General features: G+C 45.5%; 1 protein-coding gene across 3 annotated transcripts; it reads left to right on the top strand.

Moving 5' to 3' along the window:
- The first annotated feature begins 144 nt into the window (after nt 1-144).
- Nucleotides 145-18,245, top strand: bmp6 (bone morphogenetic protein 6). 3 transcript variants are annotated; one of them, XM_085938528.1, is made up of 8 exons: nt 145-1,037; nt 9,969-10,161; nt 11,558-11,706; nt 11,806-12,003; nt 16,162-16,238; nt 16,981-17,091; nt 17,153-17,278; nt 17,364-18,245. In XM_085938528.1, the coding sequence occupies exons 1-8, from the start codon at nt 635-637 to the stop codon at nt 17,397-17,399; spliced, it is 1,293 nt and encodes a 430-aa protein (XP_085794654.1). In that variant the 5' UTR covers nt 145-634; the 3' UTR covers nt 17,400-18,245. The 3 variants fall into 3 exon arrangements, with proteins under 3 accessions (XP_085794654.1, XP_085794655.1, XP_085794653.1); XM_085938529.1 differs by having other exon boundaries at nt 17,153-18,245; XM_085938527.1 differs by having other exon boundaries at nt 11,558-12,003; nt 17,153-18,245.
- Nucleotides 18,246-18,536: the final 291 nt, after the last annotated feature.

Below are 18,536 nucleotides of genomic sequence, written 5' to 3'. Positions count from 1 at the left end.
ACTCACTAGATATTTGGAAAGTTTCTCTTCAATAACCGGCACCATGTTTTGTTTTATTTGGGAAAAATCGTCCCATTTGTCATCAACATGATGCTGTTGCGCGTGTTTCCAAATGTGCAAATGTTCTACTTTTGGCTCAAAGAGCTCCACCTCTCCTCTACACACACACAAGTGCGCATGGAGCGAGCGAGTGGGCGGTTTCAGGACGCACAAATGAGAGGGAGAGGAAATATTCTTGAGTGCAACCTGTCGGTGGAGGTGACCCATTTGGCTATTTGCTCCATGCGCAACTTGCACGACACGACATGGCTTCATCCAGAGGAGTTCTTTCAAATGCGAGCGTCGTTGTGTTGTGAGCCACTCACTCACTCAGTCAGCCACTCACTCACTCACTGAGTGACAGAGCCGCCCAGAATTCTATTCACATGCTGCACTTTGTCCCGAGACCGCCACAGGACGCAATGAGAAGGGGACAAAGGCGTTTCTTCACGAGGACATTTCCAATGGCTTGACGCAAGAGTGCTCCGCTTTTACTGAGCGTCCGTATCAACTTTTATTCGTTCTTTCTTTGAGTTGCAGCCTTCCGACGAGGCGACTGACGCGCTCAACCCCGAGAGCGCAGTGGGACAACACCATGAGCCTCGGTTGGCTTGCCTTGGCCGCATTGTGCTTGGGAGCCTATTTCTGCGCCTCCCCGGCGACGGCGGCGGGGAACCACTTCTCACTGGACGGGAGCGGCCAAGTGCACCAAGGCTTCATCCAGCGGCGCCTCAGGACGCACGAGAGGAGGGAGATGCAGAAGGAGATCCTCTCCATCCTGGGTCTACCGCACAGACCCAGGCCGCATCTTTCCCACGCCAAGTACAACTCGGCCCCGCTCTTCATGTTGGACCTGTACAACACCATCTCCAGCGGGGACACGAGCCGAGCGGACCTCCACGAGCCCATGAGGACCACGCGGAGCCCACCGCTGGCCACCTTGCAAGAAGCGGCCTTCCTCAACGACGCGGACATGGTGATGAGCTTCGTTAATTTGGGTGAGTCGTTTGTGCGTGCGTGCGTCATGGTGCCTGAGCGCGAGTCCAAATGGGAACAGGTGCCATTGCCACATTGAATCAATTTCCATTTTTCATATTGTCTCCTTTAATGATGTCAACGAGTGAGCTCAGCCTTTCTTTCATTTGCTTCATCACACATAAAAGCTCTTGACTTCCATTAGCGGCGGCAGTGTTTACTTGGGGACTCTAAACAGTGCGTCAGAGGATAAACAAACTCAAGGAGGACTGATTGTCCTTCTCTTTACAATCTTCTTCTTCTTCTGCAGCACGATGTACAGTAATGATCTTCAACTAGGTCCAGCAATGTGTGTGTGGTTTATTATTCCAGTCCCGTGTCAGTATGGGCTTCCGTGCTGTTTCACATCTGGGCTTCCAGTTTTGATTCATCACAATGGGGCCTCGGATTTTTCGCCATCCTGGGCACGGCTACCAAAATGGATTGTCATTAAAACTACATAGGAAAAAGACCATTGCGTATCATGTACAAATACAATTTTGGGAGGCCCCAAAAGTCTGGATGTCATTTGTTGCTCAAATGAAATTAGAATCAAGACAAATGAAAGGAAGAAAGTCAAGGAAGACAAACGTCTGAAATAATTAGAGGATTTATACAACTGGGTGAATCAACACAGCTCAGCTCACACAAGGGCCTTGTTTCCCAAATGGTGCTCATCAAACAGGAGCCATAAAGAACCAAATCAAAGTGATTTCAAAAGACAACAGTGATCTGATTCAAAAGCGGACGCTATCAAGATGATTTGCTGACCGAGCCCATTGTGACATCTCAAAACAAATCCTTCCCAATTATTTTTGACCATTGGACTCTGCTTATTTCTGTTTTTTTTTTAAATCATTTTACATTCCTTTATGTTACTGACGATGCTTCCGGCATAACTGTGCTCCACTGTGCTTGGACAAGTTTGGTGCTGAACAATCCATTTGTGTGAAGTCAAGACTTTGAAATTTAACCTGATTCTTTGATGACTTTAGCAGCTCACTGCAACAGTAGCGCTTATTTTGGGATCTTTTCTCATGAGGCACGGCCCAATGTAGTAGCTGCTGCATGACGTCCAATGGACTTACTGTATGACTCTTTACAGTGTGCATGAGTCATGTCAGGACCTGGTCACTTGTTCACCTCAGCTTTCATCACGCAGTCCAAGTAGTGGAAAAACACCTCATTGGGGACCAGAAGCACATTTTCCATTTTCATCTTCATTCCTAGAATAGCACATTCATGGTTGTTTAGCTAGCGGACGTCCCGGGCCGTCCGTCCCGGGCCGCTTTCCGGCCGAGCTGTGTGACTCACGTTGTGCGGCTTCTGACGTGTCTCAATGTGGTTTAAGACTTGCCCGGACTTGTTTGCTGTGATGTCCATTCTGTTTTCTTGTGCCTTTCGCAGACAAACACACAGACTTGGAACATGAACTCAGCGTTTTATTGCTTCCTCTCTAGTGGAAAATATGAGCATCTTTTCATGGCTGTAACTGTCTGTGTTGTTGATCATTCGGTTAAATTTAGTTTGGATGTGAGAAAAACTTTTAGGTGCTCAAGCTTGTGTTTTGTGCTGTGTTGGGATCATTCAAAAGGATTTCTGTTTTTATAGAAATATCAGTGGCCCATCACAATTTGTGACCCGTGGCTTCTGTGTGAATGTGTTTCTGAGTTTGACAGCAAAAGAGAAGAATTTCAGAGGAGGCGCTGTCATAAATTCTGCCCACTGTTTTCCAAGCTGCGGGGGGCCGTGTATTTGCGTCCAGATGAAAGTGAAGGGGACACATATTTTCAAATTGATGATACGTAAATCATATCCTGTTCTGTTTTGATGTCCACCTCCCAAACCTAGTCAAACATCGGCAAACCGGTAGAATCGACCCGGCGAGTCAATATTGTTGTTTTAATTGAACTTCCAAAATGGGACTAGAAATAAATGAAGCTCAAATGCCGGCGGCACAGTTTACCTCGTAGTCCCGGATTTGAATGTGTGCTCGGGCCCACCTGTGCGAGACCGCAAAGACCATGAAAAGCAAACACAATCCATCATTGCTCACTCAATTAATACGTAGTGACATACCGCGGAACAAATATGCAAAGCCGCAGATAGGAGCTATAATAGGAAATGTGCTATTCCTATCGGCTGTGGTTTTTGCCGCAGAGCTGTTAAAAAAAATGCACCATTGTCCACAGGAGAGTGCCAAAGAGACTCCAGAATATTGTGTGTTCTTAAACATCGTTTCAACTCCCATGCATCAATTTCAGGAAAGTTTGACTGTTATTCTTGACACTCATCAGTCTGGCCCCTGCATAGCAGCACTTGACTCTCTTACCTAAGTCAATAAGCCAGACCTCCACTGCCTTATCTTTGGAACATTTCATGGTAAACAAGCCAGGAAGCTTTGAAGGAGGCAAGGTTTGCACGTCTCCTGAAGTCTGGCTGCTAATCTCAAGTCACGTAAAGCACCTCCTCCGCGGAAAAACGCGCCCCAATCCAATATTTCGTGGGCTTCCGTCAAAGAGTGGATTGTTTGATGCAGAAAAGCACCTTTAAATGCTCTTGAAACGCAGAACAGAAGACCGCCCGTCACGTCACCTCAATTTAGCCAGAGGTTAAAAGAGGAATGCGATACTGAGAGGAAATAAAAGCTTTTGGCCAGCAAAGCCCCTTTTGGATCAGCGAGGGGAAATAAAAAAACCTCAACGAACAACAAGCCGCTGTTTATTTTGACTCTTTGGATCATCACATCCGATTTTGTCATTACAAATTGACTCACTGTTTGAAATAAATCCAAGGATTCATTCTGACAAGATTCCATTTCCAAAAGCAAGTCATCACAGCCAACGACGGGCGGAGCGAAATATTTGCTTCCCGCCCTGATACTATCTCCCCCTCTCCTACTTAACAAGATGCCACTTGCGATTATCCATCCCTCTTGTCTTGAGCGTCACATCTTCTTTTTGGGACATTCCAGCTCCGAGTGAGACGTGACACCCTCCCGGGCGCTAACAATGGATTGAACGGAGCTGATAACCCCAGCGGAACGTGTGATTAAGGCCCGCTGCAGGCAGGCAGGCAGGCTTCCCCCTATTTTTTCTCTCCGTCTAACCTTCCTTTGCGGCGTACATGTTGCGCTTGGATGAGCAACACCTGCTTAAAGGGCTCATCAACGGCGTTTCCAAATGACAGGCTCCTCTGGGAGCATGATCTATTCCATTTTGGTTCCAAATGGTGTCTGTCTGTTTTCTCCCCCCCCCCTTTTCTTTGCTCTGGCAGGAACATGCATTTTTCATTTTTTACACAAGTGCAAAGTATTTACTTTTGGCAATGAGGCATGTTTACCTTTGTTTTTGTCTCAACGATTCATTTGATAACATGTCCAGTGCAGCTGTGAGGCCTAAAGAGAGGATCCAAAGAGAGTGTGTATTTTCATATCATAAGAGGTCAGACTTGGTCTTGCCTCTATAGGAGCTCATGAAGCAACTATTTGCGCGAAGGAAAGACAGCTGACGAAAGAAGTGCTTCTGAGAAATTCAATGGGACAAAAAAGAAGAATGGAAATGTCAGTCCATTATGTGTCTGTTGTCACGGTTTCTGTCAGCGTGCTCTCCCCTCCCCTCATGATTAGTTTGATTCTTCTCACCTGCCTCTTGTTACCTGTGGTGTATATAAGTCCCGTCCGCCCCGTAGGGTCGTCGCCGTCGTCGTCATGTCTCGATGTCGTCACGGCCGTAGTCGTCTTGTCTCGCGTCAGTCCAGTTATTGTTTTGTTTGAGTTTGGTCCCAGCCGCATTTGGTCGCCCTGCTCCGTCCGATGGCAATTACTATCTGGAATTTCGCCCGTGTGTTGAGAAGGCCCGTGAACCATTGGACGGACGGAGTGGCCTTGTGTGCCGAGCGAGTCAACTTAATCCATTATTGTCGTGACCCCCGCTGCCATTGTGGTCACGTCACGCTATTCAGGAATGAAGCAATCACGGCAAACATTCCGTCTGTCACATTCTTATGTGAAGACTCGGAGAAGCCCAGTGGCTATAAAATTGGCTGTAAAAAGTCAACAGAGAAGAAAAGGTAGAAAAGAGGATGCTTTACTGAGATGTGTTTGTTCTAGCGGATTTATGCATATTTATGTGTGCGTAAATCTCTGACGCACACTGACGAGAGAATTCCTTTCATGACTTTGCAGTAAATCCTGCAATCACTTTGAACGAGGTGTTGATATTATTAGTGGTCTTTTAAAGGCCATCATTCTCCAGACTGCCTTTTCCAGTATCTACGCATTCTTTTTTTTCATGTTTTGGATTGCCTTTTCCATGGACTGGAGCTTAGCAATATTAAGCGGTTCCTAACCAAGTGCCAGTGAGTGATGTTCTAGTGACATGACCTCATTACTCCAGAATTCCTTAGCTTGCTTTTGGCCGATAGGCTCCGTTCACTCTTTCATTGTGTAAATAGCCCTATCTGGGGCAATTGCAAGTCGCGGCTTCAAAGAACAATGCAATTGGAGATCATCGAAACGAAACTGCCGTATTATCCGTAAAACGTGCAATAGTAACGAGAGTAGTCCCAGTACAGAGCCCTGGGGCACGTCGTAACACAGTCGCATTATCAGACAAAAGGTGTGTTGTTTTCGGACCTTTGTTGGCATAATCCAATACGTTTAGGAACATCATCAAACTCACATCCCTCAGAGCGCCACAAGCTGGTGGACTGTCTAAAAAGGACATGCCTGAAACAACAAGCGTAGCTGAGACGAGAGAGAGCGAAAAAGGCTTCAGTGTGAACTCTGGAGTTCTTGACCCTCCCTTCTTTTTTACCTCGCCGCTGCCGACAAATTTACGAGCCCTGGAATGACCCTCTCGCTTGGCTTTCCAAACACGATACGGGCAGGAAAACAGTCATAGGCTCATCGGACGGTCGGAAGGAAGATAAGGGAGGGAGGGAGGGAGGAAGGGGTGAGATGAAAAAAGGTAGGGACAAATTCCATTAACAACAACAATATTTACAGTGTCAAGACTTTGAATCTGATTGTATAGTGTTGCCTACATCGAGCAATTTCACTTTCAGATGATCGTAATTCCTTGCGATTCTAAAGTCGATAAATGCCACTTAGTCAGTTTGACAGATGGTTGCCTTAATGCAGGGTTTCCTCAACTTGTTCAACTCAAAAGGCCAAATTTAGAAATGTGGTTCTGTCCTCAGGCACAAACGGACCAAAATACATCACGTACAGTATTTATATACCAGCAATATACATATGTAGTACTGTGAAGAGTCTTAGGAGCATGACATCACTTGATTTGAATTTGGACAAAAACACGATTTGAAAAGCCTACAGTCACAGTTTCTATTGAAGAGAAACAATAGATTTACAATCAACGGATTCATCAGTGCACCCCCCCCCCCAAAAAAGGGGGTGAGCATGGGGTGATATTGCATGAGCGAGGGAGAGCAGAAGTGCCGGGAATGGGAGAGAAAATGAGGTGTTCAGAGAGACAGAAAATAATCCCTCTACCTCGTGGCTGTGGAATGCACACACAGCCACCTATATTTGGACTTCTCCTTTGGAAACAGCTGCTTTCCCCTTTTTCAAAGATATTTTTCCTTATTTATCAGATCCCACGGGAGAGATCCATCTCCTGCCCCTGACGCCGGCTTCCTCCTTGAAATGTGGGAGCACTCCGGCCGAGTCCAAACATGTATAGATTCACACGCACGCCTACACACCTGCTGCCATCACGCTGATAAAATAGGCAAATGGGCAAAAGTGGCCACGGGATGCCGCTCCACCTCACAAAAGCTTTTGAAACATTTGATTTTATACCTATCTCAATTTTTTTTGTTCCCAATTCCCATCATATGCAGCTTGTGACCACGAAACAGGAGCCGATGTGGGCAAAAGGGAGCTGTTGAGAGCGAAAGAAGGCCACAAGCCAAAGCTTCCATATCCATCTGCTCGCAAAGGCCTAGCGGACAAGCAATTACAGCACATTATCTAGCTACTGTGGAGAGCTGCAGACACCATGTGACGGTAGAAGTGTGCCCCCATCTCTATCAACGTCTGTTTATCAACACGCGTGCTGGAATGCGCCACTGTGTCGACAGACACTTCATTAGGGACCCCTGCCAAATCTAATGACATCCATTAGAAGAGCTCAATCATGAATTGGGCCCTTTTTTAGGGTTAGGGTTTGTTGATGGAGTAATGGGCAAAACATCTCTGTCGTGGAATGCTACTGCTATGAAGTACAACTGCGAGAAGAAACGCACACATACTTTGGGCTATTTTACCAGAATGTACCTGTATAGGTTGAACGGCACTTTCCCTGCCTTACAGTGAAGCATGTGAAGTTCTTCTTAGTCTTATTCCAAACAAAGCAGTTTAAGACATAAAAGACATCAGCTCCCTCCCGTCAAGCGCCGGCCTGCTCGCTTCGCAGCGTTTTTCACCTGACGGGCTCATTGCAACATTCATGCAATGATTACAGATGATTTTTCAAGTGCCCTGGCCATTAAGCCAGCTGTCTGTCACCTTCATGTTTGCTCCAAATGCTCATCACTGAGCTGTGCGTGTATGTGTGTGTCTTTTCACTCATGTGACCTCACTGCGTATGTTTGTGTTGCATCAAGTCTTTGTGCATAGAAAGTGTTGCCGCTTCATCCTCAAAGACACACATGAAGATAATGACGAGTCCCAGCGGACGTTCATTTTTGCACCCCGGCCTCTGAGCTTATAGCACCAATTTCCTGACTACAAAGAGCAGAAACACTCCCAATTGCGGCCAAGCGGAGCAAGCTCATGCAGCCGCTTATTTTTCTAGTACAGACTGAAATTCCCTAGGAAGTTGCTGACCAAACACTGGTCCATATTCAAAATGGGTCAATTGGTAGAATAAACCAATTTCTTATCATTTTTGGGATTATTTCTGTACAGAATATGGCAATGTTATTGGCAATACCATTTTTTCCCCCAATTCTTAATAAGATATAAGATCGAGATGTGTCCACTCATGATAATACCTTCTACTCGCAGCTATATCTATCTATCTATCTATCTATCTATCTATCTATCTATCTATCTATCTATCTATCTATCTATCTATCTATCTATCTATCTATCTATCTATCTATCTATCTATCTATCTATCTATCTATCTATCTATCTATCTATCTATCTATCTATCTATCTATCTATCTATCTATCTATCTATCTATCTATCTATCTATCTATCTATCTATCTATCTATCTATCTATCTATCTATCTATCTATCTATCTATCTATCTATCTATCTATCTATCTATCTATCTATCTATCTATCTATCTATCTATCTATCTATCTATCTATCTATGTCATTCCAAGGTGTTGCCGGCAGTGCTATAAAATCATTTGAAACAGTACTGTGACCTCACCCACGTCCACATCCGTATGATGTTGCTGGATGTTTTACGTTGTTGATGTGCCACGTTTGGTGATGGGTTTTTTTGGGTTGCGACAGCCGTATTTCTTGCTTATTATTGGTTTTGTATGTCACTTGGCAAAATGTTGACACGAGGTCATTGCGGTGGGCATTCCTGGCCTGGCGTTCCGACATTTTCAATGCAAGTTTTACTCTTCAAGCCGAGACTGGCGGAACAAAATGTGACACTGGTTCACTTGGGGCGGTTCCCCACGTCGTAAAAGGACTTAACGAGCCTGGCTCAATCGCAGGACTAGATTAGGACTCATGTTTGGCCTGTGAAAGAAAATAATATGAAATATGAAATCAAAATCAATCGCATCTATCACTGATATCAAACCTGAGGCCGGGGGGCCATATACGGCCCTCCACGTGTGGCCCTGAAGACGTGTCCGTCGACCTCGTGCGTCAATACTGAAATGACCCCAAAGGTTTGAAGGGTATGACGACAGATTCACTGTGGTATGTAATGATTTTGGAGGTGTTTGTGTTTTGTGATAGCAAGCAAAGGGGAATGCGGTCCACCAAAGCAGTAAGTGGCATTTAAATGGCAAAGTGTGTGTGGCGACGGTTGCAACGCCAGCAAATTTGGTGTGTTCTTTATTTGCTCACACATGACCTAAAAACGTACTTAATGATAGCCTCGCGCGTGCCAGATCTTCCTTTCTGGAGTCAAATTGCATTTACAAATCCAAACAATTGTGTGGCTAGTGGCGTCTTCCACGCACCGTTTGACGCGTACGTAACAATTATGAACCAATGGCCGACTCATGCTGCATGTAAAAAAACTCATTGGCTCGCATAAATCCATCTTTGGTTCCCAGTCCGTCTGCACTTCCAGTCTGCGGTGAGGAAAGTGTAGTCTTCTCAACCTCAGTGCACGCAGTGAAAACAACCAACTTGTGTGTGTGTGTGTGTGTGTGTGTGTGTGTGTGTGTGTGTGTGCGTGTTGGTTGTTTGTCTTGTCGTGAATGATCTGTACAATCAATTAACTTGCACATTTTTTGCATGTGTGTTTTGCAGGATTGAGCACATTCTTGAGGTTTGCTATTTAAGTCTCCCTTCTTTATCCGTCCGTCCGTCTGTCCGTCAAAGTGGCTGCAGGGCCCCGGAAAGCTTCATTTCAGACAGGAATTGATCAGCCACAAAGCACGTTATCATTACCACCCTCTTCCATTATTTCCCACATTTATTTATATAACGTCGGGAGAATAGCTTTTCACGTTTTGGTTGAAAAATAACATGTAAACATGGATTTAATAATGAGTTGACCCTCTTTTGGCAGCAATAATGTCACTTGAAAAGCAGCTCTGAAGAGAGGTGGCGGGGATAACATGGTATGGGCGTGCTTTGCTCATCCAGGGCCTGGACAGCTTGCTGTGTCCTCAATGATGTTTTATTTGTGTGTAAATGGCATGTTAACGAGTATCCGCTTTGTGTGTTTTCCATCCCACAGTGGAGCACGACCGGGAGCTTTCCCTGCAGCGGCGTCACCACAAAGAGTATAAGTTCAACCTATCGCAGATCCCCGAGGGCGAGGCCGTCACCGCCGCTGAGTTCCGCCTCTACAAGGAGTGCGTGAGCCGAGCCTTCTGCAACGACACCTTCCTGCTCAAAGTCTACCAAGTGGTCAAGGAGCACCCAGACAGGTACGTAAGGGGAGACTTTTGGAGTCAACTAGCTTTGGACTAAAAACAGGCGTAGTTAGGAAGAAAGAAATGTGAGCCTCCCTCTCTGTTTTCTCTTTCTCCTTTTTTCTCAGGCCATGTTTACAATGTGAACTCAAGCAAAGCCATGTCTCACTGAAATAGCCCCGCTTGAAAATCCTCCTGGCCCAAAACACGCAGAGCTAATACATGGCAAACATTTACATTGCATCTGCAGCACTACATAAACATCCAGGGAGATTTTCAAGTCATATTTGCGTTTGATCAGCCCTGCCTAACGAAAGCTAATGGCGACCTGCTGAGAGTGCTTATGGTATGGACTCGACGGCCGTATTAGGCACAGCGGGGCAACGCGAGGACAAAACAAATCGTCTCTGTTCTTTGACACGTTTTTGTCCACTGCGTTGTTGTGTGGCTGTATATTGAGCGAGATCCCCTTTGACAAGAAAGTCAAATGTTTGGCTGTGCTCCAAAATTGTTCTCCATGTGGAGCTCTTTGGATTGAAAAAGTTCATCTACCAATGGTGTGCTTTCTATGGCTATCAGGAGCTACTTATTTTCTGCATTCCTTTACCCCTACAATGGGCGGTTTGTACTCACCAGCCAAGAGGTAAAGCCTTTTATTTTCACCGATATTTGCAGATTAAAGAGCCCAAATAGCACTGTATTATTTTGGTAAACTTCATTTAAGCCTGGCCGGACTGAAAAGAAATACAGTAGAAGCTCCAATTACACACACACATCTAAATTCAACAGCTGATCCGTCTCACTTTCTTGAGACTTTGGACTAATTATTGAATTGTGATAAAACAAAGCCAATAAAAGAGGCAATTCCACTTTACATTTCTTTAGAGTATAGCGTATTGTTAATGTCAAGGTTTGATTGAACAGATTTGGGATTTTTTTTCCCTATTTTTCTCTATATTGGAATTTTTCCCCTTCTATTATTACGACCGTCTCGTAATATGGAGTCTACTCTAAAAAAAATGCATCCAAAGAAAAAGAATGGCAATCCACTCCAATTGTGACGCCGCTGAACAACTTGTGAATGGGATTTACTGTAGGCAAAAGCAGCAGCCAGTTGACCATTGACCTTCTTATTCCAGTCCATTTAAGCAGTCAGTCACAAAGCGCTTTCACGCGGGGCTCTCCGTGAAGCGAGCCTCACGGGCCCAATGACTGCAGGGGCATTCTCCAAACACCTGGATGATTGCGGGGCTTTTCATGTCGCTCCGAGAGGCCAGGCCCGTCGCAACCCGCCGTCTCATTATCCGTGGAATGGGAGGGCAGGCCCTCTTATCATTCAAACGCACTTTGCGTCTGCTCTCTTTTTATGAAGTACTTTTCAGTCGCTTGACTTGTTGTTTTTCTCTCCTAGAGAGGCCGATCTTTTCCTGCTAGAGTCTCGCAGGCTTTGGGCACTGGAAGAGGGCTGGTTGGAGTTTGGCATCACGGCCACAAGCAACCTGTGGGTGATGAGTCCACTGCATAACCTGGGCCTCCAGATTAGCGTGGAGACCAGCAGCGGTAAGCAATACAGCCATATTGAGCAAACAATATCTTCATTCTTCCACACGAATGAATTGGAAAAGCTGTATCACCCTGAATCATTTCTTTCCAAAACAGGAAAGAGCATTAGTCCCAAAGATGCCGGGCTGGTGGGGCGCGACGGCGCCCTGGAAAAGCAGCCTTTCATGGTGGCGTTCTTCAAGGTCAGCGAATTGCACATCCGCAGCGCCCGCTCCACCGGCGGCAAACGGCGCCAGCAGAACCGCAATCGATCCACGCAAACGCAGGAGGCGTCCAGAGGGCCCGGCCAACCAGGTCAGTCCGCAACTCCAGCGATGAGTGTCTTTCATAATAATTACCTATTGGAAGGGGGGGAGGTGGGGGCAATCATGGGGATGGATGGCAAACTTGAATTAGCCTCGTGTGTCATTTTGAAGAGGATTAGCTCGATGGGAAATGGATGGAGCCGAAAAGCACAATTGAAGAAATGCAGCGTTGGCCCGACACACACCTGCGGGACTGAGGAATAACTAAATGATCCAACAGAATCAATGTAGTGATCCAAGACAACTCCAAAAGTATCACCAGTGGGTTTCATCTTACTACCTGAGCTGCATCTTTTCCACCTCCTCTGGCTTATTTTGTTCCCCCCCCCCCCCCCCCCCCGTAAGCCGTCTGAGACGTTCCAGCTTTCGCTTGTGTTTACCTGCACCGTCCTCAGTGCGGTTCCGTGTGCACGGCTGTTAACACAAGAGGCCATGAGTGAAATGTTTTTGTCTGAAAGCTTTCAAAACAGAGAACAAAGGCCCATCATTCATCTTGCACAAGTACATGACTACATTGAATCAAAAAGATCTGCCGTTGCATCCCGGCAGAAGCCACGCAATGGCATTTTCCATCCTAAGCGGCCGGGACGGTCCGTGTGCACCGGCCAATTGGACTTTGCGTAACCCGGGACATCAAAAAGCCTCAGGCTGGCCACTCGGGACAGCGGCGAGGGTAAATATTTAGATCCGACACAGGAAGCGAGGAGCCCAACCGGCCGAGCATCTGCGCCATTGCTCGGGATTTGAGAATCGGAGAGGAACTCCAGAGGGTGTCAAATATGGAATCACACACCACTCATATTCAAAATGAAAGACAGCGTTGTAATTGCTCGACTTTTTGGACGCTATTTAAAAACGGATTCTGAAACGACCGGACCCATCGTACTCTTTTAATGGACTCTTTGATGCTTCTTCAAATCCAAAAGCCCACAAAAGCTTCTCATTCTCAATGTAACATTTTTTTCCCCATCTGTGTTCCCATTGAGAGTTTTGTCATTTTTCTAATTTGAAAATGACATTGATATCATGATGGGAAAATGTCTTCCAGATGACACAAGCATTAGTTTGAGACATCATTATGTGTGTGATAAATGATATCAGGCTGGACTTGCCAAAGCAGACAATCTGCAGTCCAGTGGCTTGTTTGCTTGCCTTCACGTTGACATTTAGTACTGTGTAAAAGTCCTGTGTTTGTTGGTTTTTAATTGGATTCAGCACAGCTGCCATCGGGAAAATATGCTTTATGGTTTACGTGACTTTCCAATTGAATTGTATACTTCCTGTGGGCCAATGAAACACCTTGAAGCCTAATTTTGACTTATGTGGGGCAGGGAACGGGAGTCAGGCCGAGGCCGGGTTCTGGGGAAGGAACAGAACATGGGTGGCCGGCCTGTAATTAGGCCTAGCCAGTCATTAGTCGCGTAACTAAAAGACGCTAACAGTATCGCTGGGAGAATTATAATAACACAGCCAGTGCTGAGCCAGCTGTGTTTTTTCATCTGCTGGTCCTTCTCATCCTTCTCCGTCCCCGCCCCATCTCCTTTTGTTTACCGTTGGAGTAATTAGACGAGGCAGAGCTCCCTTGCAGGGTTTAATAACCTCAGTGATGAAAGACAGGAAGAAAGATAAACTTGCAGGGAGGAGTGAGACAACATCAGGACGTCAGGGCCAACCAACGCCTGCCTGCTCGCCTGCCTTCTCCTTTCAAGTCCTCCTCCACGCCCAAGCGACGCGCTTCCGCTTTGCCGCTCTACGTGGAATTGTCATCTTTTTTTCTCACTTCCTAATTGACTAGCACCAAATGTTCCAATTGACACCATTTGAGCTGCGTGTTTTTGGAACGACACGCGATCAAAAGTTATTTAAGGTGCTGGAGTTCGGTGAATAGCGGCTAGTGATATATGCTCACCACTGGTGGCTGGCGCATATTAAGTGTTCCGCTGCATTTCCTCAACTATTGAGTGGACCTTGTTGTGAAAGCATTTATGACCTCAGTCAAGTCCGTGTGTATTAGTGGCACATATTTAAATGTTTATTTTTTTGGGGGGGGTCACGCTCCCTTCATGTTTATGTATTCTGTTGCTACTCAGAGTTCACTCATGGTTATCACTTCACCTTCCTGTTATCTCCGGGGTGAAGTTTTGTCATGTGAGAACAAATAAATAATGCTACCAGCATTGACATGTATGCAGGTAGTCAAGATTCCATTCGCCAAGTCTGCTTGAAAAAAAAAAAGCTTTCCAGTCTTGAATGTGAATCTAAGTTGGCCTACTGCATCCCATCACATCATTTTTATTCATTAGTAGTTCTTTTGATGTTTTGGACTGCCATTTGTGTGAGACTGAACCACTCCCAAAGACAGAGGAAGTGTCACAAGTAGCCTTGTCCATGTTACAATTCCTAATATTATATTCCCATTTTCTTTCCCACCTCTGCTACCAGTTAGGTAAAGGAAAAAGAAATGAATGGAGGGCTCATGGGAGCCGGAGCTCAGCGGTAGCTGCGTGGCGTTAAATTTTTACTGGCAGGAAGGGCCGATGCGGTTTATAGCTACCACAAATCTGGGCCTTTACACTCAATGTAAATATGGCCTTTATTCCGCTTAAAAAGCCCCATAGACAGCGCATGCTACTATTTGCTAACCCAACGACCTTTGACTGAAATGCAAACGGAGGCCGAGAAGATTATTTTGACATTTTCTTCATGTCTCATTTTTATGACCAGAATGACATCAGTAGATTTGATGTCCCCTCCCCGGTGATATGTTCTTCTCGTCTTCCTCCAATCTGCTGCAATAGCTTGGATCAGATGATTTCATCGTTTGCCGCTAACTTCTGGCCTTCAAACTCATCACTGTATACATGAACTCCATTTCTTCTTCTAGCATAATGTGTGCACATGACCTTAAGTTCACATTAGGCCAAGCTTCCTCTTTCATCGGACGCTTCCTGTCCATAGCCGAGATACCAAACATTCACAGGTCATTTTATCTCAAGCGATCTTATTTTCAATGGTTTTCCTAAATGCACTTGTTAATTCAGTGCGCACTCACACATTCAAATAAACAACCAGCAAGCGCTGCTTCCTATCAAAGAGGAAGGAACTTGGGAACAGACGGGAAACGCCTGAGCAGACCTGAGCCAGTCCAAGTCATCTGTCAGGCCACGTTTGACGTGCTTAAGCTGGCACCTCACCATTTTTCAACTTTGTACGTTTCAGCCTTCCTCTGTACTTAGGTTAAGGTCACAAAAGACAACTCGACGTATCCCACCATTTGAGTCACCTGGTAACGCGCTATTTGTGTTTCCCGCTGTGCTTTGTTGTACTTGAAATGAACACGATGCCCTTGAATGTCTGATTTTGTTGAATGATGATGTCATGGTTGAGTTTTGTTGAAGGTACAGTGTGATTGAGTCCAGGTAAGGTTTGTTGCTCAAACAGCTGCATCACATGCAATGAAAACAAATTGCAGCTGCTTAAACAAGGAAGGCCGCTGTTGACCACTGACAAACAAGTGTCTGAATTTCTATGACAGAAGCACTCATCATTGTCTGGAAGCGCAAAGGAGAGTGCAAAAGAGTGCAAAGGAGAGTGCAAAAGAGTGCAAAGGAGAGCTTACTGCGTGCGGTTGTGGTTTCACACCCAGCCAGGTCTTTTTGGTTCTGGATGTTTTGGCAGGACCCGGCGCGGTGCCATTTTCTTCCTGCCATTGTCTCCATCGCATCGCAGCGCAGCGCTGCATAAAGCGTCTCCTCAGTGAGAGAAGGCGTCAGTGGAAAGTCAGCGTCGCCGTCCTGACTTAAGCGTGGTGACGCACGCCAGCAATGACCTCCTCCACTCTGAAAGCAATACCTGTGCCGTCTCCGCCCCCTCCCCTGCTGTTGGGCCGCAGCATCATTAAGAGCAAATGCAAACCCCACGGCGGCGGCGGCAGGAGGACTCGACTCGGCCATTTTAGTTGCGCAGTGTGTGTGTGTCACCTCTTGTATTTGGGCCAGCACACGATTTGAATGTTGCTGAATTTAATGGGGTGCATGTGAATGTGCTTTTTGGGCCTGAGCTTTGGTCTCCACCCTCACAAGTGTATTGCATTGCATTGATATTGGAAAGAGCATTTTAAATCCGAATCATTCTTCCTCTCTTTCAGACTACAATGGCAGCGATCAGAAGGCGGCCTGCAGAAAACACGAGCTCTACGTCAGCTTTCGAGAGCTGGGCTGGCAGGTAGACCTTTACACTGCACTTTGAGTCAATGAGGCCCGATACAAGAAAAATGCAACAAGACCTTATAAAGTAGAGTGGCGTGAGATTGAAAACCTTGGATGCTGTGAAACGTCCAAATTTGCTCAAATCCAACACAGTCATGCATTTCAAACTAAAATCAAGCTGTGCAGGCAGCTCACGTTCATTTCCCACTCACTTTGTCCAAGGAGCCAGACTTCAAATGTGTGACCCTGAACAAGACAAAAAAAAAAAAAAAAGATCACATTCAGCCAAGGCCAGCAGAACAACATACATTCGTCCGTACCGTAAAAGTGGTCTTAAGTAGCTTGAAGAGCTCGGATGTGAAAGATGTAACACAGCTGGCGTGTGTTTGTTTTACATGGAGACAGACAGAGAAGAATAAAAAGAACATATCTTTCAAACAAGCTGCCTGGAAACACTGAACTGACATCAAGTGACACACACACACATGCATGCACTCACTCTCAGGTGCCAGAAAAGAGTAGGAAGGAGACAAGAAGTATGACTTCCCTGAGTGAGTCGACAGACCAAAATGCTTGAACAGGACTTTTCCTGAGAGACAAACTCATGCCGAGAATCTTGGTAAAAACATTGATTTGAGGTCACATTTTCACTACCTTCCCACCCCGCCAGCCAAAACGCAGCAAAAGCAAGCGATTTCTTTCTTTCTTTCTATGATTTAATCAATAGTTCATGAGCTTTTTTTTTTGCTATGTGTCAGGACTGGATCATCGCTCCCGAAGGCTACGCCGCCAACTATTGCGACGGAGAGTGCTCCTTCCCTCTCAATGCCCACATGAACGCCACCAACCATGCCATCGTCCAGACTCTGGTATGACACGTTCATGTCAAACGTAATTATCACATATCAACGGTGGTCTTTTTTTACTTAGGTGCACCTGATGAATCCCGAGAACGTCCCGAAGCCCTGCTGTGCCCCCACTAAGCTCCACGCTATCTCTGTGCTCTACTTTGACGACAACTCAAACGTGATTTTGAAGAAATACAAGAACATGGTGGTGCGAGCGTGCGGTTGCCACTGACACCCGCTGTCGGAGAGCAGCACGCTATTGCGTTTGGGCTGACCCTCCATGTTTTCCTCAGGCCTGCACAAGGTGTTCAACACTGAAAGATGCTTGAGTGAGTGCTTTCACAAACGTTGCTTGGGGGAAAAGGATTTCAAGTGTCATTTGGTGGCAACTTCCAGGAAAGATGCTCCAAGTGATCCCGATTGTGGTGCGAGTGGGTGGTCAAAACTAAACTGTGATTGGACCAGCGCTGCTTTCATTTTTCCTCAGCCTTCATAAGACAGGAAATGCTCATTTGGTCTTATTACGCATTAGAGTGGAATTTATGATCCTCATTCTGGATTAATGGCCTGCATTCCCCGAGGCTGTAAAAATTCTTATCAACTCTTGCGTATGAGTTGAAGTGGCAGCCAAAGTCCCATTCTCGGTAAGTCTTGCTAAACGGACTCATTTATCCCATCAACACATCAGTAAGCCATTATCATTAAAGTCCCTGTAAAGTGAAAACAAATGTCTGATAAATTTGAATCGATTTATATCTAAGATTTACTGACGACATGTTGTCATCAGACATGAACGGTCACGTGGTGCCTTTGTGACTCGCAATCATGCAAGTGAACCACTGATATGATGAAGGCGATGAAGTTTTATAGGATGTGCAAGTTTGTACTTTGACGCCATTTCAGCCTATGAACAAAAAATCGAGAATACAATTCAATGCTGTACGTTTCTCCCAAAACGTATGTATAAATACACTTTGCGGGGTCTTTAATGCGAGGTCACGGGTGTCAAATGTTTCCAAAGTGTGTTAAACTAAGGAAAAATCAACCATGATTTGCAGTGAAATCCTTTTTTTTGGGGTTCCTTTTTTTATTTGCTTGCAAATGATATTTACACTCCCAAAATATCAAATCTATTTCAGCAGCACCGTCCTCCAAATAAAGGCCCTCAGTGTCAATATTTGTGTGTTCACCATGATGCGTGTTGCGGCTAAAGGGATGGATGTTCTGGTCCAAATGAGTGAAGAATAAGGCCTTATCCGCTCAACACGCCCAGAAAGTGTGCAAAAAGACACTCCAGTTTGTGTGTGTTCTTGTTACTGTGGACAATATATTTGAATAGAAATCTAATAGCAATACTAAGAATCTCAATACCTTATGTGCCTAGCCAATCATCAAACACAAAATATACCTCTGGTAAGCTGCTGTTTACATTTGTGATCATGTTTAGACTGTTGTGTAAATAGTTG

Source organism: Syngnathus leptorhynchus, chromosome 19 (genome assembly GCF_054491065.1).
Source record: "Syngnathus leptorhynchus isolate UIUO chromosome 19, UIUO_Slep, whole genome shotgun sequence".
NCBI classification, from domain to species: domain Eukaryota; kingdom Metazoa; phylum Chordata; class Actinopteri; order Syngnathiformes; family Syngnathidae; genus Syngnathus; species Syngnathus leptorhynchus.
This window is presented reverse-complemented; position numbering and strand designations above follow the sequence as displayed.